This window comes from Leuciscus leuciscus, assembly GCF_965113295.1.
Source record: "Leuciscus leuciscus genome assembly, chromosome: 23".
NCBI classification, from domain to species: domain Eukaryota; kingdom Metazoa; phylum Chordata; class Actinopteri; order Cypriniformes; family Leuciscidae; genus Leuciscus; species Leuciscus leuciscus.
This window is the reverse complement of record NC_138747.1, coordinates 24931378-24958814: the sequence shown is the minus strand read 5'-3', so window position 1 is coordinate 24958814 and position 27437 is coordinate 24931378. Positions and strand designations below refer to the sequence as shown.

The window sequence follows — 27437 nt, the reverse complement described above, 5'->3', positions numbered from 1 at the left end:
ATCTATCAGTATAAACGCACAGTGGGTGTTGTCGCTGCATACACTCAAGTAAACGCCTCCCCCAATGAGACTTTATTAACGTGTTGATTCTTCGCGCTATCGGGCAGTGGGTCGTTTTTTTTTTTGTTCTCACAGGAAAAAATCGTAACTTCTCTTCCCACGCAAAAATCTCATCCGTTTTCACTTCTTTAAACAGTTGTGAGGGCAGAATATCGCGGAGTCTCCAGCTTCTGCTGCACGCGACGCTACCACAACGCACACGGGAGAACAGAAGAGCTACAGAGAAATGGTAAGTCGTGTTGTTTTAAAATGCCAAAATTAATTTAGCTGAGCTAGGATGAAGCATCAAATAATATCTTTCTTTCTTTCTATTTAAAAAAAAAAAAAAAAAAACCTATCATGTTAAGTTCACAAATAGCATACAACATCAGTTCTCTGTTTTCTCCTGAGTGTGTGGTGTTCTGGTGTGATCAGGTGCTGATCTTTTAGTTTACTATTGGACTGTGGAAAGGATGGGAGCAATATTATGGTGTGGGTCAACTTTGTAGTGCTCACCTGGGGTATTTGTTGATGTGAATATTTATGCTGATTTAAGATCAGTGATCAGACCACCAAGTAGGGATCAATGGAGTAAAAAACTGGCCCCAGATCAGGCCAAAAGGTATGTTGTGTACCTCTAGTGTCTCTCAGTATGGGGTCACCAGGAGGGTGAGAGAGTCAGGCCATATTATAAGCTGTTTCATGTGTGTTTGGCACAAGTTGAGCTTTACCCGTGGCCACTTCAGTCCAGTATCTCCAGCACTAACCCACTGCAGAGCAACCATGAGTGGTGAGTAAACCCGTCTCAAGGTTTTATACTGTAGATTAGTTAGGAAAATATTCTTAAGTTATGGAAGTGGAATTGCTGGGTGATTGTTTACTTACTAAGCAGTCTTAATCAATTTACTAAAAATTTTAAATTGGTCTTCTTCTAAAGTTTTTCTTCTTGGTGTGCTATGAGGTGTATTTTTATTTTTCAAACGTCTTTTGACATCAGAAAAGCAGTGATTTGTGTCAGTTGTCTGTATGATCTTGATGCTTGATTTATTTTTATTTTTTTGTTAGCCAGGCCATAATTGCAGGATATTTTTCTAGAACGACAAGGGTCAGAGTTTTAAAGCAATAATGCACCGCCAAAATTAAAATTCTTTTATTGTTTACTCGTTTCAAACCCACATTATTTATTTTTCCATTGGAACAAAAAGGATTTTCAGAATTAGAAGTCTTGGAATATACTGTAAAACACAAGTCATATACAGTAGATCACTTTTATACGTTTTTTGTTGTTGTTGAGCTTGACAGCCACAATATCCATGCATTGTTTGGAAAAGAGCAACATGGACATTCTTATAAACATCCCATACTGTTTTACACTGAAAAAAGAAATGACCATATGAGTTTGGAATGACAAAGGCGAGTAAACAATAACAGAATTAAAATTTTTGGGTGATCTAATTCCTTTATGAGTAGTTTCACATAACTTTGCTATATTCCTGACTGGACTGCTGTAAAGGTTTTCCAATTTTTAACACCATGTCCAAAATATTGATACGTGTTTCTGCCTCAGAGTAAAACATTAAAAAAGGCAGTTGTGACAAAAACATAGGCAACTACAAGACATAAAATTGCAAGAGACCTATTAGCTATGTGTCATGGCTGGTTGCAGCAAGAGAGCGGGGTCTTATCTCAGCAGTCTTTCAATTATTAACAAACTCAAAATAATCAAATACTCAAGCGTCACAGAATTATCAAAACCACTAAAAACAACCACCTTACATAGACAAAATCAGAACCAAGACTAACAGAAAACGGGCTCAATATATACCAACGTTAACAAAGCGAAGAAAAGAGTAACAGGTGGATCACATTAATCAAACAATAAATGGCCATAGTAACAAATGCAAATGAAGGAGACAGAACAGGAAACAATAATACAATGAAAAACGAATTAAAGATCCAACTCAAACCGAGACAAAACGTGACACTTATGTTTCATTCTACCTATTTTTGTGTGCATTTTGGGATATTGCTTAAAAATCGCTGGATGGAAACACCAAGATGCGTATAAAAATCTAATGCCTGCTACAGACTGTGTAATTTTGGCAATCCTATAAGATTATTACAAATTACACTGCACGACATGGATCTAATAAACTTGGGTACGACATGTGTGTAGACTGTATGATGATGACACCTATTGAATCGTAGGCTATGACGCAAGTTAGTAAAGAAGAATAAAATGGGATCAGCATGCGTTAGTGGTAAAATAGAGCAAGATCAATCCCACTTTGGCAACTGTGGTTTTTATGTCCGCTGAAAACAAGGAGGAAGCAGAGGAGAATATGGATGCGATCATAGCTAGGGAAAAGAGGCCAAATTGGCATCCTTCCTTAAAAGTCATTAAAAATTGTCCCCATTCGGTTCCATTGTAAGTCTCACCATAACCAATATTGTCACATGTCTTGTGACATGTCTTGTGATATAGGTTTAAAGGGGACCTATGCTTTAAAAAATATATATTTTACCTTTCCTTTAGAGTGTAATATCATTTTTTTTGCAGTTTGATGCAGGTCAGTGTGTTAACGGAGAAATGTCACAGTTATAACATCACATCTGAAATGTAAGAGAGGTATAATTTAAAAATTAAAGGTCGATTCAGGTCGATCAGTTTGTTCTTCTTGACTGTCATAATTGGACTCGGGCTCAAACTGATATGGCAAAACTGACAAAAATAATTTGCGTAGTTACTGTAGTATTTACATCACCTCAGACAGCCTCCAGAGCTGATACCCGTTATGGTAAGTATGGGGAGTTCCCTTTATCCTTTAAACATAAAACAGAGCGTTCATACAAAGGATGAAAACATATTTTTTTAGCTAAAACACTAAGTCCTTCGGATGAGACATTAAACCGAGGTCCTGACTCTCTGTGGTCATTAAAAATCCCAGGATGTCCTTCGGAAAAAAGAGTAGGGGTTTAACTAGGGTGGCCATTTCCATAACACCAAAAAGGAGGACACTTTGCGGCATTTAGTGAGGCAAGGATAATTGCATAGGACTCTGGTGTACTCGCAACTATAATACAGTTTTGTTTATCATATCGATGGTATCATAATACAGTGATTCTGAAATTGCCTACTCTATTCATTGCCAGACAATTTGATCTACGATATATCTTGATGTAGACCTATGTGTAACAGAAGAGGCAAAAAAAAAAAAGTGTTTGTTCACAGTATTTGTATTTCACGAGTTCACATCTACATATAATTAGTACAATAAGTTTATGCGTATTTGGCGTGCTGTCCGGGGGGAGGGCTCCGAGCTCGGAGTTAGGCCCGAACCCAGAGTACTCCCCCCATAAAAGCCAGGTGAGCGCAGGACAGCAATCGTAAAATGATGTGGAATTAATCCCCCCAAGTGCAGGGCATGAGAAGGTATTTACTAAAAACGAGCTTGACTGTTCGACCGGGAGGGCTCTCGCGACATCCGACGGGAACTTGGATGCTCACGGCATCGGACGGATAAGCCCATTCGGCAGTTGAACTGTCAACTCGATGACGCAAGATTTTTACGAGCATGATTTGAGAAAGAGTTTAGCCATTCAACTGGGAGGGCCCTCGCAGCGTCCGACGGGAACGTGGATGCTCACGGCATCGGATGGGTAGGCCTCGCCAGCGGAAGGGAGGGCGCCCGCTGGACTCTGTCGGGGGGCTCGACCGGCGCTTCGAAGGGGGCTGGGACACGGGAACAGAACCCTCGCGGCCCGACGAATGGGGAGCCCACACAGCGACACGAGCGCGGCCGTCCCACGACGACTAAGACGGGCAGACTCTCACTGCGATTCGAACGGAAGGGCTCGATCAGCGCTTCGGAAGGGGGACAGAGCCCGGCCCTTGAACGAGGAGCCGTTACGTGTGCGAACGGGGGAGCCTGCCATTGTTTGTAAAAATACGCTGAATTGTAGATGTTTATTGTATTGAGCTTGAACGCAGCGAACCAAATGATACTGGAAGTGGGTTGGAACTTGGTACTGAGAGTGACAATGGATGGAGCGCAGCAGGTGAAATGAATGATTTAATTATGGCTTGGTGAGCGTTTTGATGTGGAAGCGGCTGGATCTGATGTAGGTTTTGAACGCTTCTGATGTGGGCCGAGTAGGGATTTGAACATTGAACGTTTATACTGCAGTAAATCAAACGAGAGTGGTACAGTTGGATGGGGTTGGCGGATTGAAAATATAAACAAAGTGAACTTTTTGCTCGATCAGTTTACTACTTGTTTAATGAAGAAAATATGGTTTCGATATCTACGATCTGTAAATATGAGATTGAAGGATGGGTATTTGAGTCGATGTTAGATGTGATAGTCAATTCGGAGCGGTGGAGAAAACCGAAGACAGCTAAGACAGACGTGCTTCCAGTGCGCAGACGGAGTTGGTGGAATGGTATGCGAGACAGTGTCGGAATACATTTGGTGAGTATGTCAATTGCAATAGATTAACTGGTATCCAGACGAGTGGGATAAGTTCTTGAATCCTTTAATGAGCAGGAATGTTTGAGATTTATTTATGGCGGGGGGCAGGCTTACCGTAGACTAATTTATTGAAAACTGAATGCTGGTTAGATAGCTCTTTTAAGCTTTTTATGCTTCTGGCACCAACGTCCTGAATTTCTGCAAAGAGTAATGGGAGAGTCAGCGATTTGATTTTGTGCTCCTGGAACGCGTTTGGCAGTTACTGTATTACAACTGATCAAGCGGAGTTCCAGATGAGGCATCTGAGGAGTGGCAATTAACGCGGGTGAGTAAGAACAACCTTAGTTGATGCAGTGCATAGTTTAGTTTGTCGCGATGGACCAGGATTCTGTTAGTTGACCACTTTCCCCTCTGGGAAAGCCGTGACGACTATTGGAAGGAGCTGTCAACAGCTTAATCGAGGGGGAGAGAGAGAGATGTAATCGTAGAAAAGGTTAAGCCATTCCACTGATTAGAGTAAGTTATCCATAAACTTAGGGCGAGGAGGTGCGTAATGAAAGGGCGGCCTTGCGGAATTATGTGTATAGCATCGTTTAGGTGGCCGAGCGGCGAGAAGAATTCGTGTTTGGAATTATTTGGGCAGTCTATGCTCCGCTGTGAGATCGATGCTTGCAGAGAAGAGAAAACAGATACATGCAGTGTCCGCTGTGAGACCAATGCTCGCTGGACAGAGAAGAGAGAAAAATGTATGCAGTGTCCGCTGGGAGACCAATGCTCGCTGGAAAGAGAAGAGAGTAAAATGGATGCATGCAGTGTCCGCTGGGAGACCAGTTCTCCTGCTGGAGCAGACCCATCCCTGCTAGCAGTAGAGAAAATGAACTGGAGTAACAAATCCTGTGGGAGCAAAGGAAACCTCACTGCTGTGGCAGTAGAGAATTAGCCAGAGAAACAGAGCTTGCGGGAGCATAGGAGACATCACTACTGCGGCAGGGGAGAAAGTAGTTAGAGTAACAGAAATCCTGAGGGAGCAAAGGAACCTCATTGCTGTGGCAGTAGAGAATTAGCCGGAGAAACAGTTCCTGCAGGAGCAGAGGAGACATTGCTGCTGCGGCAGGAGAGAAAATAGCCAGTAACAGAAAACCCATGAGAGCGAAGGAAAACCTTACTGCTGTGGCAGTAGAGAATTAGCCAGAGAAACAGAGCTCTTGCGAGAGCAGGAGACAGCAGCATAGAAAATTAGTTGGGGAAATAGAGTTCCTGCGGGAGCAGAGGAGACATCAATGCAGTGGCATTAAACAAGATTAGCTAAAGAAACAGGGCTCCTGCAGTAGCAGAGGAAACATCACTGCTGCGACAGTGGAGAAAATAGCCGGAGTTACAGAAAACCTGTAGGAGCAGAGGAAACATCACTGCTGTGGCAGTGGAGAATTAGCCGGAGTAACAAAACCTGCGGGAGCAGAGGAAACATCACTGCTGTGGCAGTGGAGAATTAGCCGGAGTAACAGAAAACCTGTGGGAGCAGAGGAAACATCACTGCGGTGGCAGTGGAGAATTAGCCGGAGTAACAAAACCTGCGGGAGCAGAGGAAACATCACTGCTGTGGCAGTGGAGAATTAGCCGGAGTAACAAAACCTGCGGGAGCAGAGGAAACATTACTGCTGTGGCAGTGGAGAATTAGCCGGAGTAACAGAAAACCTGCGGGAGCAGAGGAAACATCACTGCTGTGGCAGTGGAGAATTAGCTGGAGTAACAAAACCTGCGGGAGCAGAGGAAACATCACTGCTGTGGCAGTGGAGAATTAGCTGGAGTAACAGAAAACCTGCGGGAGCAGAGGAAACATCACTGCTGTGGCAGTGGAGAATTAGCCGGAGTAACGGAAACCTGTGGGAGCAGAGGAAACATCACTGCTGTGGCAGTGGAGAATTAGCTGGAGTAACAGAAAACCTGCGGGAGCAGAGGAAACATCACTGCTGTGGCAGTGGAGAATTAGCTGGAGTAACAAAACCTGCGGGAGCAGAGGAAAACATCACTGCTGCGGCAGTTGAGAATTAGCCGGAGTATACAGAAAACCTGCGGGAGCAGAGGAGAATTAGCCAGAGAAACAGTTCCTGCAGGAGCAGAGGAGACATCACTGCTGTGGCAGGGGAGAAAATTAGAGAGAGAAACGGAAATCCTGTGGGAGCAGAGGAGACACTGCAGTGGCAGTAAACAAGATTAGCTAAGGGAACAGAGCTCCTGCGGGAGCAGAGGAGACACTGTTGCGGCAATGGAGAAAAAGCCGGAGTAAGATAAAACCTGTGGTAGCAGAAGAAAACATCACTGCTGCGGCAATGGAGCAAATAGCCAGAGTTACAGAGAACTGATGATTAACAACGTCAAGTACACTCTGATTTTTGATAACGATTGTTCGTTTATCTGTTGCTGGTTTCTAAGGAGACAGCTTACGTAAAAGACAACTCTTTGCCTGAATTTAGTTTAGGCACTTTGTGTTTGTTTCATTTTGTTTCATTTAAGGATCATTGAACTATTGGTGTAAAGCACATTGCTTGTAACCATGTATAAAAACATTTATACTATAACTACGTTTCTACGCGATTTATGCAGATAAATTGCAGGACATGGTTAATGATACAAGTTAGGTTAAAGATTCTGAGCGCATGCGTTCAGCACGTAATGCACGAGGCCGCGAGCTACTGTAGGCCTACTTGTGAGTTTTAGTCACAAGAAAGCAGCGCGTTAATGACAGAATATAATTTGGACCGACACCATTTAAAACGTGTCCCCCTCGTTATAACTGAACAACTGAATGCGATGCGAAATTTAACCACAGAGCGGAGCGCTCGCAGTGTTCAGCCAACGGGGTTGAGAGCGTAGGCTGGTCGACCGGTACTGAATCTGCGGCGCTGGTCTTTGAGGGCCTGCGGCTTCGGCCTGGAGCTGTTGGAGAAGCCCGTTCTTCGCGTGAAGAGGAACGCTTGCCCGAAACGCGAGCGTGGAGCTTGCAGGCCCTATGACCATTCTCAATGGCAGGGAAAAACGTTACTTGAATGATCTGGTTTAGAAAAAAAAAAAAAAAAAAAAAAAAAATAATAAATGCGGAAGAAGATCGCTGGTATTTCGCCCGTGGTGGCAAAGACCCGTTTATTTGGCTTGACGCCCGCAATATAACACCCGAGGATTCTGGCAAATATTCCAAAAGGACGGAAAATTCCTTCATCGGATGGGAGAGCTTGATTCGGACATCTTGGCAAGATAGGGCGCAGCCAAATGCTGACAAACTTTCAATGAACAGAGATAGGTCTGCTGTGAATTTATACTCTGTCATTGAGTTGATTACTGATTAATCTCCAGCTGTGCATAATTTGGTTAATTATCTGAACCTGCTCCTCCCGAACTTTGTTAATAAAACATCATTTATTCAAGACATTGTGATGTCTGTTTAAAAAACTGACCACTGAGATGAACCTGTCTTGCAAAGTGCACAGTGCCTGAAAACATAACATTCCTGGACTTCTGGAAATAACAGAAATACATAAATAAACAAATAATGAATGCGAAAAATATATAAATACACATTTCAGTTCTTAACAAAGAAGTTCACCCTCTGCAGCAGCTCAGGCAACAACAGCACCTCTAGGGTCATCATGGCCAAATTCGTGCTCTTTTGTCCATTCCGGATTAAATGAGGTCTGACGTTTCGGCATGTTAACGTTATGATATGACGTAGCCAGCACGTGGACTCCACGTTGTGGAGGCTTGTTTATGTTTTTAACCAATGATATATCAGATATTTATTTGACACCGCTTTCCGCCAATCATTTGTTTGACCAGAGATCTTACGGCATTAGACGCTATGCTGCTGCATCCCAATAAAGATTCTAGAGCAGGGTTTTTTTAGGCCGATTCAGCGCAACTCCAAAAAGGAGGACAAATAAGTAGTTGCGCCGGACAGGGGGCTTAAAATCCGAACTGTCCAGCCAAAATCCGGACGTATGGCCACCCTAGGTTTAACCCCGGCATCCTGGCCAAATTTGGCCATTGGCCTCTGTCCATCATGGCCTCCTAATCATCCCCATATATATACTGATTGGCTCTATCACTCTGTCTCCTCTCCACCAATAAGCTGGTGAGTGGTGGGCGTTCTGGCGCAATATGGCTGCCGTCGCATCATCAGAATGGATGCTGCACATTGGTGGTGGTTAAGGAGATTCTCCCTTCTATGTAAAGCGCTTTGAGTACCTAGAAAAGCGCTTTATAAATGTAACGCATTATTATTATTATAAGTTCATACCTTGTAATTGCAGATTCATATTTCACCAATTAATCAATTCAAGATGTAGAGTAGCTTACACGTTGGTTACATGAATATTACATCATGGTTTCATTAATTATAATTCCCTATCTGTCAGTCACTTAAATGTTGTGTTGATGTGATGACACTAGGGGTCGCACTTGGGAGCTCCAAACACCTCTGATACTTCAGAAAAGGCCAATGAGAATTGACGAGTGGAATTTGCATGCCCCTGCCCCGGACTTATGGGTATAAAAGGAGGTGGCTTGCATCCATTCGTTCAGGTTTGTTCTTCGGAGCAGAGTGGTTGCAGGTGCAGTCGCTCATTCTATTCACCTCTGCAAAAAGAAGGAAACCTTAATCTGCTGGTGTACATGGTGCATTACAGTGATCTCTCTTCCAAATGCACTGTTAAGTGCAGAGAGCTCCCCGGTCACGACTTTCTTTTTTTAGACAGGAAGTCACTTCAGTTGCTCATTGTCCCGGTTCTTCTGCTGTCAAGCAAGGCCTCAGCTGCAAGTGCTGGCCATCTGGGATTTCAATGGAAGCCAATAGGTTACTGTTCTAACCCCGGTTCTCTGAAACATCGAGTGGAGAGATCCACCTATGAGAAGGGCATTCACACCTGACCTCTGCTGAAGCATCCAATTGCACCAAGTCTGGCATGACAGACAGAAGCGCGTGTTCAATGACAGGTAAGGGACCTACCCCTTACCAATTGTATAAAACACTTGCATGCGTTATATTTCCTCAGTGAGCATATTCGCTTCTCGTGCAGCAAGTGGGGCAAGCTTGGTGGATCTCTCCACTCTGTGTTTCAGAGAACCGGGGTTATGAATAGTAACCTATTGTTCTCTTTCATTATCTCGTGTTCGAGATCCACCTATGGGAGATATGGACAACTCCCCGATTGCCCAATACACTACAATGTGGCCCTGAAAGCCAGAGGACGGTCACCTGGAAAGGTAGTGCATGACATGCAGTGTTGGGCAAGCTACTTGGAAAATGTAGTGAGCTAAGCTAACAGTTACTCTACATTAAATGAAGCTTCACTACACTGAAGCTACCACCCTCGAAAATGTAGCAAGCTAAGCTACAGGAAAATGGCAAAAGTAGTCCACTACATCTAAGCTATTTTTTTAAATTACATTTCAAATCAATGCTATCTCAGTGATCAATAAAACTGTAAGTCAAACAGATAGGCAAGTATATTGTTAAGTTCAATTGTTTATTCAACAACTGTTCCAAACCAATTTGGCAGCAAAAACAAACAAACAAAAAACGTGATCACATAATAACAAAACCAGGTGTCGAGAGTGTGTGTGTGTATTCATCTGTATGTGTACGTATGCATGTGCACATGTGTTTGCCTGCATGCACAATTTAGACTTGGGCACATTTGCAGGACTAACTGTAAGTTAATTTAAAACTCAACTCAGCTCAAACCACAAAATAATTAAAACCTGCTCCAAGCAGTACCAACATGGCAAAAAAAAAAAAAAAAAAAAAAGTCCTTTAAATCAGGGGTTCCCAAACTTTTCCATGACAAGGCCCCCCAATTACCACTAGGTTCTGGCCAAGGCCCCCCTTTTGAAGGATGTGTTATTGAACCCATCGACAATACTACGGTAAATGTAGAAATAAATAAATAAAACATCTAGGTAAACATCAGATTATGTGATAATGTTTAATACCAGCCAATCAAAAAGATTATAGAGATGCACCGATTACAATTTTCTAGGCCGATTCCGATTTTTCATTGAGTTTTGACCTGCCGATACAGATTTTAGCCGATTCCGATTTCATTTTTTTAACCACTTTACACTACAGCACACACAAATATTTATTTTCTATATATTTTTGTTTATAAAACACTATATAACTATATATATATATTAGTGGTGGGCCGTTATCGGCGTTAACGTGCTGCGTTAACGCGAGACTCTTATCGCGCGATAAAAAAAATATCGCCGTTAATCTATTCTCCAAGTTGGGTTGGGAAATGGCTCTATATACTACACAAGCTATGATGACGCAATCTACCCGCGGCCGCGAGGTAAACCCGGCTGCAACGCATATTCGTCGTCATCTTAAAGGGATACTTCACCGTTTTTTCATATTAAACTATGTTATTCCCTTAACTAAGACGAGTTGATACATACCTCTATCGTCTCAGTGCGTGCACTAAATCCCTCTGTCTTGCGGCGAAACTTTGTTAGCCCAGTTCATTTAATATGGGCCAAGCAGAGAAGATACCAAACACCTCCACGTTTTCCCTATTTAAATACAGTTACTCGCGAAGTGTAACTCGACCTAGGACGGTGACACAAAACAAAACGTTGCGCTTTTCTAAGCGTGTAAAATGGATAACTATTTTGTATGGCGGAATACCATAGCAAGTGCTTGTAAGCACTTCGACTTGGCGCAGTAATATCTTCACTAGAGGGAGCGGGGGCCGGTGAGAGGATTTTTCACGAGTGAAGATATTACTGCGCCAAGTCGAAGTGCTTACAAGCACTTGCTATGGTATTCCGCCATACAAAATAGTTATCCATTTTACACGCTTAGAAAAGCGCAACGTTTTGTTTTGTGTCACCGTCCTAGGTCGAGTTACACTTCGCGAGTAACTGTATTTAAATAGGGAAAACGTGGAGGTGTTTGGTATCTTCTCTGCTTGGCCCATATTAAATGAACTGGGCTAACAAAGTTTCGCCGCAAGACAGAGGGATTTAGTGCACGCACTGAGACGATAGAGGTATGTATCAACTCGTCTTAGTTAAGGGAATAACATAGTTTAATATGAAAAAACGGTGAAGTATCCCTTTAAGTAAACACGGCTGAAAGTGAAAGCTGGTGAAAAGGATCGGTGCAACATCCATTATTTGGACTTGGTTCGGGTTTAAGCCGTCAGACGAGCAGCAGCAAACTATATACAGAGTGTGTGGGGTAACAGTTCGGTAAGTTAACACACGACCAATCCGTTCTACCACCTCAAATTCAAAACGAAACATGATATCACTGAATACCAGCGCGCGCGTATTATTCCCATTCCAATATATTTTAGTGGTGTAGCACATAATCTCGATTTTAAGAATCGTTGTTGTGTTTCTTTTTAACTGAAAAGACCTCAGTTAGACAATATTCTAATTTTAAATTTGGGGTTTCATAAACTCCAAGCCATAATAAACATTAGACCTACTTAAGTCTCTGCAGCTAGTGTACTTAAATTTTATTTATCTGCAAAATTATGTTGTATACTTACAGTTTTGCACAATATATGTTCTCAAAACTACATACACCCTTTAAAAAAAAATACATTTAGCAGTTGTTTAGCATGGGTCTGTGTAATCTGTTCTGAAATGGTTTTATTATAATATACTGTATATCGTTATCGCAAGAGGCTGCAATGTATATCACAATATAGATTTTAGGCCATATCGCCTAAATTGATAGCCTATAGTAGTTGATAATAACATAGGCCTACCTAATGTTGCCTACGGACGGTAACAGTACAGTAGTAACCTTTTACAGTCTATGAGTAGAACAGCTTTCTCAAGCAGTTTGTGATGCATTTTGGAAACAGGAGATGAGCCCCTGGTCTAATGCGCCACCTGGCTTGAGAAACCCGTTCTCAAAGACTTACTTTTATAGTCATTATTTGGGTAGCACACATATTCTGAATGCCTTCGGCAGAATTCAAATGAGCCATTTTAATCTAGATTAATCTAGATTAATTTCAAAATTAATCTAGATTAATCTAGATTAAAAAAAATAATCTATGCCCACCTCTAATATATATATATATTATAAAACACCACTTCTACCCAAACTGATTAATAAAAACAAGTTTAAATGGGTACATTTTCTATTTTTGAGTCTTTCTGATTTCTGACATAGTCTACTCTAGTTCTTGTTAAAACACACATGCAAATAATGTGCATTTTAGGTACTTTTAGTGTGAAATCATATTTATTTTGTCCATCAAAAGTGTGCTTTCACTTTAATTGTGCGTGAGCTCAATGGTGAATGAAAAATAGACTCGGCGCCGAAACCCTCAGCTTCACTACTGCTCACGCGACGCTCCTGCTTGACGCTCACGCGCTGCTTCTCATTGAATGCACTCATTGAACATGCACGGCGAAAACAATTCGCGCTGCTCGCGGTCTGAAACGGCCGTTATTCACAAGGTTTCCTACATGTGCGTTCCGTGTGCACGTGTGATGCTGATGTTGCGCGATGTTAATGATGCGGCGCCCGAGTTGAGCTTGTGTTTCAGAAAATGTAGCTTCAGCTTGAGTGGACGCTACCGCACTACTTGATCAACAAAAGAGCTTAGCTACTGAAAAGCTATTTGATTCAGAAAACAGCGACGCTACCACCACGCTATTGAGAAATGTAGTTAAGCTAGTAACGTCACTACTTGTAGCGACGCTACTGCCCAACACTGATGACATGTCACAAAATAGCAAATCACACAAAGTGAGGATGCCACACTGGCAACAAAGAATAACATGTGGTAACATGCATTCATGAAATTTTAGGTTTAGTGATGTCAGCTATGCAGCCCAGGCTTAAAGAGGGGTAGAGGGCCTAAGAGCACAAGGCTACGAAGAGCCCACACCCAGGACAGAATGCGCTACCGGGGTTCTGGTGACATCGAGCCGGTAGTATCTGACAAATGTATGGGGAGAGGCCCAGCTTGCAGCGGCACATATGTCCTGCAAGGAAACTCCCTTAAACAGAGCCCAAGAGGCAGCCATACCCCTAGTGGAGTGTGCTCTGAGGCTGCACTCCCTTAGATTCATATGCCAAAGATATTGCTTCCACAAGCCAATGAGAGAGGCGTTGCTTGGAAATGGGGTTCCCTGAGTGTGGGAGGGCCCACTAGATGAAAGGCTGGTCGTTTTTTTCTAAACAAGCTGGTCCTGTCTAAGGAAACCCGCAGGGCACGTACAGGACACAGAGCGTTCAACCTCTGATCCTCTGTCGAGGAGAAAGGAGGTAGGTGAAAAGCGGAAAACTCAATCACCTCACACGTGAATGCCGGGAAGCATTTTGGCATAAAGACTGGGTTGGGCCTGAGAAAAACTTTATCTCCACTGAGAGAATTTAGTGCATGAGGAATGAACAGAGAGTGCTTTCAAATCACTGACACGTTTGGCTGATGCCAAGGCCAGGAGCAGAGCTGTCTTGAAAGACAGAAGCTTAAGGGAAATATTTCCCAGGGGCTCAAACAGCTGTTGAGACAATGCCTCTAGCACCATGGAGAGGTCCCACTCAGGAACTGCTCTTTTGGTGACTGGAAGAGAGCGGCGCGTGCCCTTCATAAATCTACGACTAAGGGGAATGTTGCCCCACCGTAGTGCCGTCGAACCCCACATGACATGCAGCGATAGCTGCTAAATAGACCTTAATAGTAGAAAAGGATCTTCCACCATCCATAAGGTCCTGCAAAAAGCATAAAATATCAGTGATTGAGCACTAATATGATGTTAACCGTCGCCCTTCACACCACTCTTCGAACACACGCCACTTTTCAATCTTATAGGGACAGTGTAGAAGAGGCTCTGGCACACTGAATGGGGGCGACAACACGTGGAGGGAGCCCCAATGTGTTTAAGTTGGCCCTCTCACGGGCCAGGCCCAGAGGGCCACCCTGTCTGGGTGCAGCTGGTAAATTTCCCTGTTCGCTTGGGACAGAAGGTCTGTGAGCAAGCTCTGTTCTCTCACCCTGGCCAGAGTTGGCATTATGAGGCAAAGGGGAGGAAATGCGTATAGCAGCACGTTGGGCGACGGATGGGCCAGTGCGTCCACGCCGAGGGGGGAATGCTCGTCCCGTAGCGAGAAGAACATAGGACAATGGGCGTTTTCGTGCGAGGTGAAGAGATCTACGGTTGCCTGACCGAACCTCCTCCATAGTAGACCCACTATCTGAGGATGGAGGTGCCAGTCCCCATAGAGAGGGTTTCCGCTTGACAAGAGGTCTGCGCCCCTGTTCAGTATGCCCGGGACATGGGTCGCCAGTAACGACAGAAAGTGCCGCCTTCTCCATACTAACAGCCTGTGAGCGAGAGCAAGTAGCTTGGAGGAGCGCATCTCCCCCTGGCGGTTGATATGTGCTATCACTGTCATGTTGTCGCAGCGCACCAGCACATGATTCCCCTGCAAGCGAGGCAGAAAATTATTCAGAGCCTTCCAAACAGTGATGAGATCTAAATGATTTATATGGGCTGAGTGAAGTGTGCTTGGCCACACACCATTCACTGTTCTGCCCTCTTTCGTGGCTGTTAAGGACGCGTCTGTCGTTACCACTTTCCGCAGCATAATTGCCCCGAGAGGGGTCCCATGTGCGTAAAACTCTGCATTCCTCCAGTGGTGCAGCGCTGCTGTGCACACTGTTACAGAGCGGCGGAGATCGCGTAAAGGGCTGAGATGAAGAGATAAAACCCACTTCATGAACACCCTCATTCTCAGAAGCCCCAAAGGCAGGACATGTATAGCCGCAGCCATAAGACCCTGTAGCCTGAGACATGCGTGATAATGTACTCTCACTCCTTCTCTGAATTGTGAGAGGCAATTAATTACGGAGAGAATGTGCTCTTGTGAGAGACGCGTGCGCATTGTAACTGAATTCAGCTCCAGAACTCGAATAAACAACTTTTTGAGCAGGAGTGAAATTGCTTTTGCTCACATTTACTCTGAAGCCGAGTGCTGGGATGTGAGTGAACACACGGGCTCTCGAAACGGCTATAATCAGCCAATCGTCTAAGTTTGTCAGGATTTTGAGCCCCGCTAATCTCAGTGGCGCTAACCCTGCCTCTGCACACAGACAAAACACTCTTGGACTGAGTGCGAACCCAAATGGAAGCACTGTGAACTCGTAACATATGCCTTGGAAAGCGTAACGAAGAAACCCTGATGACATTGATGTGGAGGTACCACTTTTCCTTTTGGAGTGCCCTTTTTCCTGCATAGAAAAGTTAAGACGTGGCCTGATGCACCTGACATTAGGTACACCGCAGCCTGCCTGCATATGCACCGCCAAACCTCATAACACAGTTCAGCTAGTTGTGCCGTTTCTTATAGGGACCCCTAGTGTCATCACATCGACACAATGTAGAAGTGACTGACAGTTAGGGAACATCTTGGTTACAATTTTAACCTTCGTTCCCTGATGGAGGGAATGAGACGTTTTGTCCCTCCTGCCACAACACTGAACTACTGCTTAAATGGCCGTGACACTATCTCAGCTCCTCTGCACACACCTGAATAAATGGATACAAGCCACCTCCTTTTATACCCATATGTCTTGGGGAGTGGCATGCAAATGTAACTGTTTGGGGCTCCCAAGTGCGACCCCTAGTGTCATCAGATTGCCAAAACGTCTCGTTCCTGCAATCAGGGAACAGACACTCTTTGAAAAATGGTGAACTTTAAGTCATGAAACATTGCAAGTCACAAAAAATGAATTTTATCCATGATATAATTCTCCTCAATGTTCTGCCACAGTTTCCCATGAAACACTCTTGGACCATGTATTAGAGCTGATTATGAATGAGAAGCCTCCAAACAGCACCAGCCTGTTTCTGAGTGAAGATTCTGAGAAGCCACAGCGTGCTGAGGAGGGGCTCCACCGTCTGTGCCGAGTATTGCAGAAGCAGATGTCAGGAAGTAGGCGAAAGATGGGGTGCATCACACGAGACAGCGTAAAGACATTCCTGCGAAGGAACGCGTTTGTAATCTTCACAGTGGCTGCTGTGGCTTTAGGTAAAAGGGAAAAGGGAGGGAAGTGTAAAGTATGAAAGGGTTAACAGACGTTTCATTTTAAATTTCTTTCTGTTTAACTGTATGTAGGGGTGGTGCTGGGTTTTGCCCTGAGACCTCATAACCTGTCCATCAGGGAGGTGAAGTATTTCTCTTTCCCTGGAGAGCTGCTGATGAGGATGCTTCAAATGCTTGTTCTACCCCTCATCGTCTCCAGCCTTGTCACAGGTGCACCTGCAAAACACATCACTTTAATCTTCGCGAACACTTTAAATTCCTTTACATTAGTTAATGCATTAGGTGTCATGAACTATCAATGAACAACAATTTTAAAGAATTTGTTAACACATTAACTATTGTTAATAAATAGGCTACATCTTCAAATGTTTAAAAATATATAATATAGACTGCTGTTCAAAAAGTTTGAGGTCAAAAAGAAAAAAAGAAATTAATACTTGATCAAAAGTGACAGTAAAGACAATTATAATGTTACTGAAGATTTCTATTTCAAATAAATGCTGTTGGTATTTTTGATCAAATAAATACAGCCTTGGAGAGCATAAGAGACTTTTTTTTTTTTTTTTATGGTTAGTGTATATGACAGCTATATATATATATATATATACTGTATATATATATGAAGAGTTGTGCCATCTGAAATTTTCTTCTAGAATGATCATTTTTATCAAGCTTGTATATTTAAGTTAAGTAATTTCACTTAAATGACAATTAATAGGTAATTTGCATTGCCATTTAAGTGAAATTATTGAACGTAAATATACAAGCTTGATAAAAATGATCATTCTAGAAGACAATTTCAGATGGCACTTTTAGAGGCTTTTGCATCTGAACTCTTCATATATATATTATATATATATATATATCATATATATATATATATTTAACTATCTGTACTACATTAAGTATATTTAAAAATTAACATTGACCAGTTCTTGAGCAGAAACATTGGTGTTTTATTGTAATTTCAATAGAAATGCTCAACCACAGATCCTTTGTGTCTTGGTTCTTCATGTTTTCATGCAGGAATTTCCTCTTTGGACAGCAAGGCTTCTGGGAAGATGGGAATCCGGGCCATTGTGTACTACATGGTGACTACGCTTATAGCAGTTTTCATCGGTATTGTCATGGTGATTATTATCAGGCCGGGTAAAGGCAGCAGGGATAGGCCAGTGGCCTCTAGTGGCAGCATTGAGCCAGTGCAGGCCACTGATGCGTTTCTGGACCTGATAAGGTTGGGAGAAAATTTCGTTTGACTGTTGAAATCCTTGTTTATTTATTAGATGTTATGGGATCTGATTTTTTCTTGTTGTTTCTACAGAAATATGTTTCCACCAAATTTAGTTGAAGCCTGCTTTAAACAGGTTTGTAAATCCTCTCCTAATGCATTTCCATAACATTAAAGTGCCTCTACTCATTTGGTACATGTAACAGATATTACTAATCACCCATTTTTCTTGCAGTACAAAACACTATACAAGAAAACTGTGCTGACAAAAAATTTCACCATCATGGTCAATGCGACAGACAGCATCAACTCTACAGATCTCAGCCAAGTATCCAACTTCAGCACAATCCTGCAGACCATCCAGGAGACGGTGGAAGAGGTGGTTCCTGTCTCAGGTTCCTCAAATGGGGTGAATGCCTTGGGGTTGGTGGTCTTCTCCATGTGCTTCGGATTAGTGATTGGAAACATGAAACAGCAGGGCCAGGCTCTCCGGGATTTCTTTGATTGCCTGAACGAAGCCATAATGCGCTTGGTGGCCATCATTATCTGGTTAGTGTCCAATTATGATGTTCTGATAACCTATCTAAATTATGATGGCCCTGACAACAGTGAGTTAGTCATTTAAGATTCAATGACATGATGCTATCAAATGTTTTTAAACATTAAAAATGCAATTCATAGATATAATGACTGGAATACACCTCTTCAAAGGTTTATTTTAGAATTTTTTGGGGACCATAAATAAAAATTTCAGTATTACTTCACAACTATCTTAATATCATAATGAAGAAAAATAATGAAATTCTTGAAAAAAAACCCTTATTAGGTAATTTGGTATAATTATTTATTATAATGAAAAAATATATATATTTTAACAAAAATGTTTCACTGCTTATTAATATTTGAAAACCGCTTTCAAATTAAAGTCATGTGGTGTGACCAACAAAGTGATGTGGCCCAATCAACAAGCAGAAACATATAATAGAGGGGACCCCTGCAGACCCTCATGACTGTGTGTCAGTATGTCTTTTAAATTATCAGATTATTTGACCCTTTTGTGGCATGGCAAGGTGTGTTCAGGTTGTAAAATGTCATGTGGTTTGAACTGATAATTCATAATATTTGTAAAAACAATTTTTTTTTTCAACTTGAAAAATATATTTTGCTTGCAGATAATGATTAAGATGTGTACACTAACACACAGTTTTGGCCAAAAGTGATGTTCCGAGGTTATATTCGTTTTGAATGTATCTACAAGTTTGATGAAACTATTATTTATAATTATTATCTATAATTATTTCATATTTTTATATTTTAAATATGAGGGAAGAACTAAACACTGACCATGGTTAAGGTATTTCTCTGACACAATTATTTGTCAGGAATACAAAGCTTACATTGACTACATATTTAGTTATTAATGTTTCTTTTTTGGTTCTCTCTTGTTTTTGAATGTGTTCATAAATCCTTTTTATGACAGCCTGCCAAAAATTATGTCCGCATAATTTGGCATGTTTCATTGCTTTATCACAAATTAAACAATTAACTCCAAGCACAACTATGCAATATGCTTACAAAATCTTTAACACATTTGTAATAAGATTTGAATAAGAGTGAAGATGTCAATTTTCCTAGGCCGGACATCACTGTTGACCACTACTGTATATTCAAGGAACTTAAAATGGTATAATAATTGGGATGTGGTGATTTAATAAAATTTGTAATAATTTAAAAGTTTTTTTTTAAAAACCTGACAGCTGAATTAAACTTTCTAAGAACTTGGTATATATATATATATATATATATATATATATATATATATATATATATATATATATATATATATATATATATATATATATATTTATATATATATATATGTATATATATATACACATTTCCAGTTTTTTTCACTTTTTCTTTTTCTGCCACAGTTGACTAAGAAATATGATTCTGTAAATTAAACAATCTCTCTTCTCATTATTACACACAAGTTATTATTATGATATGTATAATTTTATGTTGAGAAACTATATCATTATGAGATTTTTTCGAAATATTATGATGACATATTAACTGATAATAATGTTTATTTTGAAGGTTCATATCAAGTGTCATTTCATAATGAGAAAGGATCTCATTATTATTAACTTAATAATTATTATGAGAAATTTCTTCTCAATAAGATGCTAAGTCATAATTTTGAGACACTATTATGGCTTACAGATGACTTTTTTATTATGACTTATAGATTCATATTTTTTACTCAACTGTGGAGGAAATCGGCTTTCAGATAAAGTATTTGTCATAGGCTGGAGTAGGAGCAATTATTTTAATATATTTAATATTTAATATATTTTGGATTTAAATTTCATCACAATAGCTTGGATTTAAAGGCTCTAATTGTTGATGCATGTATGCAGAAGCTACTATTATTGCTGTAAAATGTCTGTCACATCTGACCTCTGTTGAGCAGGTACGCTCCGGTGGGTATCCTCTTCCTGATTGCAGGGAAGATTGTAGAGATGAAAGACCTTGCTCAGGTTGGCGGACAATTAGGGATGTACACGGTCTCTGTCATTGTCGGTCTACTCATCCACGGCCTGTTCGTTCTGCCTCTGCTCTTCTTTGTCGTGACCAAGAAGAACCCTTTCACTTTTATTGCTGGGCTGCTACAGGCTCTGATCACCGCTCTAGGCACCTCATCCAGGTAACCACCTGTGTAAATAAAATATTTGCTATATTTATTTGTAATCAGAAGTAGGTAGTATTTAGGATTTTCTATAGATATAGATAGCATTTTTTTGTATAGTGCAAGATGAGGCATATTTTTTACATTTTATTATAATAAAATTTGATAATATATACAATATCATTTTAGTTGGGTTAGTATGTTAGTATGTGGAAAATACATATGGACTCACCAGTGGGGAGTACTACATAGGGAAGAGTCCCTGTGGTGGGCTCCACCTGTCGATGGAGAGACTACCTGCTTTACAGCGACTGTTGACAGAGCTAGCTCCGGCCAGGGGAAAACACTGGATTCACCGAAGGGGAAATGGAACAGTGAAAGAATACATCGTATAGGGTCACCATTAGGGAACAACTACATATGGTGCACTAGCCAGATTACATGGGCTCACCTGAAAATGGGTTCAGGGTTTACCATTTAAGGGAAACTCAGACTGGACCTAAAAAGTGCACGTTATCACCTCAGGGAGGGGAGAGGTGCTAATGCAAGCACTACATCCAACCAGTTTGTCCGAGTTTTACCTGTTATTACCTAAGACTCGAGACAAAACTGTTTCCAATGAATAGATTATAAAATCTCGCTATACTGTTGGGTGTAGTCCCGCCCTGAGCTCTACATATGACTGCTAATGAAGAACCGTTTGCTAGAGCAGATGTGGTTGCGATACTCCTGGTGGAGTGTGCCCTCACTCCCGTACATCCTGGGCCTGATAAGCCCAGAGAATGGCATCCACAATCCAGTGGGCCATTCATTGCTTGGAGACAGCCTTCCCTTTATGAAGACTTGCGGGGACTGACCCGGCAGAAGCTCTCTCATTGTAGCCCTCAGATCGCCTTCAGGACCAAGACGGTAATCAGCTGAGGATCTCTGCTTCTTGTAAAAGAACGAGATTTGCGACCTCAACGTCCCAATGGGCATGCTCTCGCAGTGAGAGCATGAAGCATCCATGAAGGACAAGTGAGCCAGAAAGAGCACAGCCAGAACGGCATCTTTAAAGAAAAGAAAGAAATTGAAAGAAATTGCCTCTTTCAGAACGCCGCTGATGCACCTAGGGAAACTCTCTGCACTTATGTTTATCCCCTTATTCATAGTCGGTGGCCGAACGCAGTTCCTTCATTACCTCTGGGTCAGGACTACCCTTGTGCAGATCTTTAAGTGCTTTGGCCTGATAGACCTGCAGGATGGCCATAGCATGCAGGACAGAGGCGGTCTGGCCAGTAGCATTGTAAGCCCTCGCCATGAGAGACGAGGTAAACTTACATGCCTTGGATGGGTGCCTCAGCCGATACCACCAGGTGGTAGCGTTTTGCGGGCATAAAAGCACCGCAATTGCACGCTCCACCTGGGGAATGTCCTAGTACCCGTGCGCCGGCCCACCATCGAAGGTAGTGAGGATGGAGATGCCTGTGAAGCTTGATCTGACAGAGCAAAGTGCCTTACACGACTTTGAGATCTCCTCTTGCACTTCCGGGAAAAATGGAACCCGGGGCGGAGCATGGTGGAACTGGAGCGTTCCACTCCGACCCCAGGAACCAATCATCCACCCGCGTGCACTCAGGACAGGGCAGTGGAGGGCAGTGGAGACCACTTAAGCCTGATGCTCACGGCTGCCTTGGAAAGCATGGCTGCCAGCTCTGCATCAGCCTCAGACTGCGCTGTCACGCCCCAAGGCGCAGCACAGATGAGTCATCTGCGTCGGAAGGCATTAGCCCGCCCTCCGATGCTGTGAGTGACACTACATCTTCCTTTTGAGCTCCAAATGAGAAATTAAGCTTGCCTGAGGGTGAGCCACCCAACTCATCTGGAAATTCGACCAGGGGGACTGAGCATGAGATGCTCACGGGGACTGACCCGGCAGTAGCTCTCTCATTGTAGCCCTCAGATCACCTTCAGGACCAAGACGGGAATCAGCTGAGGATCTCTGCTTTTTGTTAAAGAATGAGATTTACGACTGCAAAGTCCCAATGAGCATGCTCTCGCAGTGAGAGCACGAAGCAACCAGAAGATCACGGCCGGAACGGCATATTTAAAAAGACGCGATCCGCGTGTAGCTCTTTTAATAAGGAAATGGCCTCTTTCAGAACACCGCTTATGCACCCAGGGGAGCTCTCTGCACTTATATGTGCACACTGGAGAGAGTACGCTGTTCTATGCTGATGATCCAGCTGAAACCGTTTCTTGCAGAGGTGAATGAAAATTGCTTCTCTTTGGTATCAAGAGTCACTGGCTTAGGCGCCGAAGAACAAAGCTGAAGTGTATGGGCAAGCTGGCCCGCCTTATCTGGCGTGGCCTGGCATGCAAATTCCAAACGTCAATTCCATTGGCCTTTTCTGAATATGTCTCAAGGGAGATCCCTAATGTTGGTATTTCGACACAATGTCGAAAGTGACAGACAGAAAGGGAACTAAATTTACAATGTTAACTGTGGAAACGTGTCACAGTCTGTGATAGCTATACACACCTGAATAGATTTGAATTGCCACCTTTAGTTTTAACAGCACATGCTACTATGGTTTTATTATTTTCTTGTCTTTCTCAGCTCTGCCACCCTGCCCATCACTTTCCGTTGTCTTGAAGAAAACAACCATGTGGATAAACGAGTGACACGTTTTGTGCTACCAGTTGGAGCCACAATCAACATGGATGGTACAGCTCTGTATGAGGCAGTGGCGGCCATTTTTATTGCACAGGTCAATGACATGGACCTGAACTTTGGCCAGATCCTCACCATCAGGTTAGTTTTGGCAAGCACATGTACAGGTACTGAAGGAGTGTTTATCTCTTCTCATCCATTTTGCAAAACATTTGTACTTTGCCAATTTTCTTCTTGCCAACAACATCTCCTATGAGCTATTTTCCAAAAAACTAAACTTTTTCCAAATTAAAAAGCTCTCATGTTTCTTTCAGTATTACGGCGACTGCCGCTAGCATCGGAGCAGCAGGCATCCCTCAGGCTGGGCTGGTTACTATGGTGATAGTATTGACATCGGTGGGACTGCCCACAGAGGACATTACACTGATCATCGCAGTGGACTGGTTCCTGTGAGTCTCTCTCAAATGTCACGTTGAAGCATGCGGCTCCAGTAGAAAGCACTCTTTCAAAGGTTATTGATACATAATGCAGAATGCTAATCTGAAGGAGTGTTAGCAGCATTGACACATTCCACTTTCATATTGTGCTTCCATAATACTTAACACTGAATTGAAAACATTGAATGTTTCTCTTCAGCGACTGATTCAAGTATTAAACTTTGTTACATAACTAGTCAGGCTCTTGTGCATCAGACATAAATGATGCCACAAATCATGCGGTTTGTTGAGAAGAGGTGTGATATAAAATAAATAAATAAAACAAAACAGGCAAAAAAATGCTATGTACTTGCATTGACGAAGGGACCCAAGATATCTCTAAAGGTCCAGAGATTCATAGAGATGTGGACTCGTTTGACTTGAAGCACTACCCTTAATCACCCTAGAAACCACCTAGGTAACATCTTGGCAACCATTCACAACACCATAGCAACAGTATAACTGCTTAGCATAGTACCTATCGTGTCAAAGGTAATTGAAAGCCATATGAATTGGGGCCATATTCTTAGACCTAAAGAACGCTTTTGACACTGTGGATCATGGTGTCCTACTCAAAAATCTCTTAATGTTAAACGTCTCCCCCAATATTATTAAATGGATGCAGTCCTATTTGGAAGGCAGAGAACAGAGGGTCAAGATAAATGATGAGGTGTCATCGGCCATCAGTTGTGATATTGGTGTACCTCAGGGATCAATTTTAGGGCCCCTGTTGTTTAGCCTATACAGTACATAAGTGATCTTCCCACTGCATGCAATGAGTCTGAGATTCAAATGTATGCAGACGATACTGGCATTTATGTACATGCACCGACCAAGCAGCAAGCAGCATTTAATCTCACGGCAGTTACGGCTGATGTCACGCAATGGCTTAATAATTCCAGTCTTCGTTTAAACATAAGGAAAACCGCTTGTATGTTTTTCACGAAGAGGTCAACAGAAAATCCCACACCCAATATTTATATTGCAGGGGAACAGCTGTCAACGGTATCTGATTTAAAATATCTAGGTATAATAATTGATTCTAATCTAACATTTAAAAAACAAATTAAAAAGGTAAAAAATACAGTAAAATTCGAATTTCCGTCGTATAAGAAATTGTCTAACTACAAAGGCAGCTACTATATATTTTAATGCCATGATCATGCCATATCTGTCATACTGTTTGACTAGCTGGGCACAAGCCTCCAGTACAACTCTTAAACCTGTGCAAGCTTCCAAGGTGCTTGATAGGAAGCCAAATACCTATCACCTCTGTTACTGCCTAAAAAAACATAATTTAATGACCTGGGATAATCTCATCAAATTTACAGATGCTTGTCTTGTCTATAAAATTTTACATGGCTTGGCAAAAAACAATCAAGTGTGTGCCCATACTTAATAGCTATTGCAAATCACCTGAAGCGTGCTTTGCCTTGTTTTATGTTTTATGTTTTGCTGTCCTTGTTTTTATATACTTTATGTATTCTTATGAAATGTGGTCTACTGTATGTATAAGTATTGTTGATTTGTTTTAATGTATTTTATCTGACATTACACCTGCCCAGGGACTACAGTTGAAAATTAGCCAAGTTGGCTACCATTCAGAATACCTTAGAATAACATAGGATAGCAACACCCTAAACACCACTTTGGAAACCACCCATAACACCCTAGAAACTACATAGCAACATAAAACACCTTACCATTTACAAAACAAAACCCTGGCAACACTCCAGCAACTGCATGAAATACTTTGGCAACCAACCACAACACCCTAGCAACACCTTGGCAACCACCTAAAATACACTAGCAACTACGTAGCAACACCTTGACAACCACCCACAACACCTTAGCAGCAACAGTAAGTACTATACAGTAACTACAGCAAGTAACCACCTAGCATTGCCTTAGCAATGACCCACTACACCCTAGGAACTGCATAACAACATTATGAAAATCACTCAGAACACCTTAGCTCTTGCATTGCAGCACCCTAAAAATAACATGGGTACACCCTAGCAACACTGTGACAAACACCTGCAATACTCCAGCATTGTGTTGAGTTTTACACAGCAAGCATCACTCACAGTTTTCAGGAAATATAAAAAGGTGTAAAAAAGGGTTTAATATAAATATCTGGTGTGGTTTTTCAGGGATCGACTCAGGACCACCACCAATGTGCTGGGAGATTCATTTGGTGCTGGGATTGTTGAGCATCTGTCACGACAGGAACTTCAGAACCAAGATGTAGAAATCAACAACTCTGTGATTGAGGAGAATGAAAAGCCATATCAGCTGATTTGTCAAGAGAATGACTCTCTCAAGCATCGCAACAGTGAAACCCCCATGTAATAATTCTCATATGGTTATAGTTCACACCTTAAGCACTGTTATAGAGAACATTTTCTTCTGAAAATCAGAACTGGCTGAAAATTTTTTTGGAAATAAGACAGCCATATGAGTATGTTGAGAATGTAACATGCCAATCCAACGTTTTATCCATCAGTACTTTTATTTATTTTGAAAAAAATTACATCCAAGGCAAAGTAGCACCCAATTAAAGAACACTATGCTAGTTTTATGATGCTAATTTGAGACTGTTAAAAACATTGAGTTCTTTGTAATTTGTATGAATATTGTAGAGTTGATGTCATTTAACCAGCATTATTTCACAATGTCTTTCAGACGTTTAAGCTACATTACCTCATACACACAATGCCAAACTCATAGATGTATGTAGAGACGAAGGGAACCTTTTTGAGTTACTTTGATGTTATTACTGTTATCTAACTTATAAATTATGTCATTTTTGTAGATGTTTATATGATATTGTAATCAACTATTTATATAATGTAATGTTTCTTTAATGGATTTAGCATTTGCTTTACTCACTGCTACGTGATAGACTGTGAAGTAAATAATTCCCCCCTTATGAATGGCTTTTAGTAACATCTATTCTTGATAGCTTAAGCAGGAGAATGATGGTTTATAAAGAATCAGATTTTTGTTTTGTGGTGGAATGTGGCTGTTAATCTATGATTATTTAGTGTGTTCTGGTTCTCCAGCCAGTTTGTGTTGTGCTACGCCGGTTGTTTTATTTATATTTGAAGTCTGTGTGCCTGCTTTATAAAAATGCCCAGATTGTGCTGCCCATATTGCAGCTGTGTCTGTGTGAAATACTTGAATCTTTACTACAGTCCCCAAAGGTTTACTCTCACACTCTCACAATACAGTTCAGTATTGGTATTACGGATTCACTTCACAATCCTCACTGGGTTATGATAAACAGTATATTTATACTTTTAGTAGAGATTATTAAATGCAAACTACAGAATGTGAAAATGGTGTTATGTTGTTTAATATTTCTTATAAGTATTTATATAACAATATATGGTACAATTTTGTTTGTAAAGTTATTTTGAGGTAGTGGTATATTGTGGGCATATTTTGGCTTGAATTTTTTTGGTATTTTGAATTCTGGAAAGTGTTAAGATGAATAAATGTCTCAGGAATAAAAATTCTCATTTTACAGTGTTTGTCTTGTCACAACAAACCACACACACAGTTTTCCACTGTTAGCAAATGCCAGTATATAACACTCACAAAACAGCATCCTCTGGTGGTGTGTAGTAGTAGGATTCAGGAATTTTGAAAACTACTTTCACATTCATATCATGTTAATAGAAATGAATAAATAGTCACTTCGATAATAGAGTGCCGGTTGCATAAACATTGCCATTATGTTAAGACAGTGTCTTAAGTTCTAGTATGACCCACTCGCAGTTAGTCAGGGGCAGTCCGACT

At 41.5% G+C, this 27437-nt stretch overlaps 1 protein-coding gene across 1 annotated transcript; it reads left to right on the top strand.

The window, feature by feature from the left end:
- Nucleotides 1-71: 71 nt before the first annotated feature.
- On the top strand, nt 72-27144 carry slc1a6 (solute carrier family 1 member 6). The gene is made up of 10 exons (XM_082156353.1): nt 72-289; nt 16312-16569; nt 16657-16794; nt 17611-17818; nt 17906-17948; nt 18048-18361; nt 20289-20522; nt 23104-23298; nt 23472-23606; nt 25787-27144. Exons 2-10 carry the CDS (start codon nt 16353-16355, stop codon nt 25983-25985), a joined length of 1683 nt encoding a protein of 560 aa, XP_082012479.1. The 5' UTR covers nt 72-289; nt 16312-16352; the 3' UTR covers nt 25986-27144.
- The last annotated feature ends 293 nt before the right edge of the window (nt 27145-27437 follow it).

Bases quoted from the DNA above. Each gene is read 5' to 3' on its own strand.
- slc1a6 (XM_082156353.1), top strand. From the start codon at position 16,353: ATGAATGAGAAGCCTCCAAACAGCACCAGCCTGTTTCTGAGTGAAGAT. The intron at 16,795-17,610 runs GTGCACCTGCAA...GTTTTCATGCAG, and splicing joins CGTCTCCAGCCTTGTCACAG to GAATTTCCTCTTTGGACAGC. The intron at 23,299-23,471 runs GTTAGTTTTGGC...TGTTTCTTTCAG, and splicing joins GGCCAGATCCTCACCATCAG to TATTACGGCGACTGCCGCTA.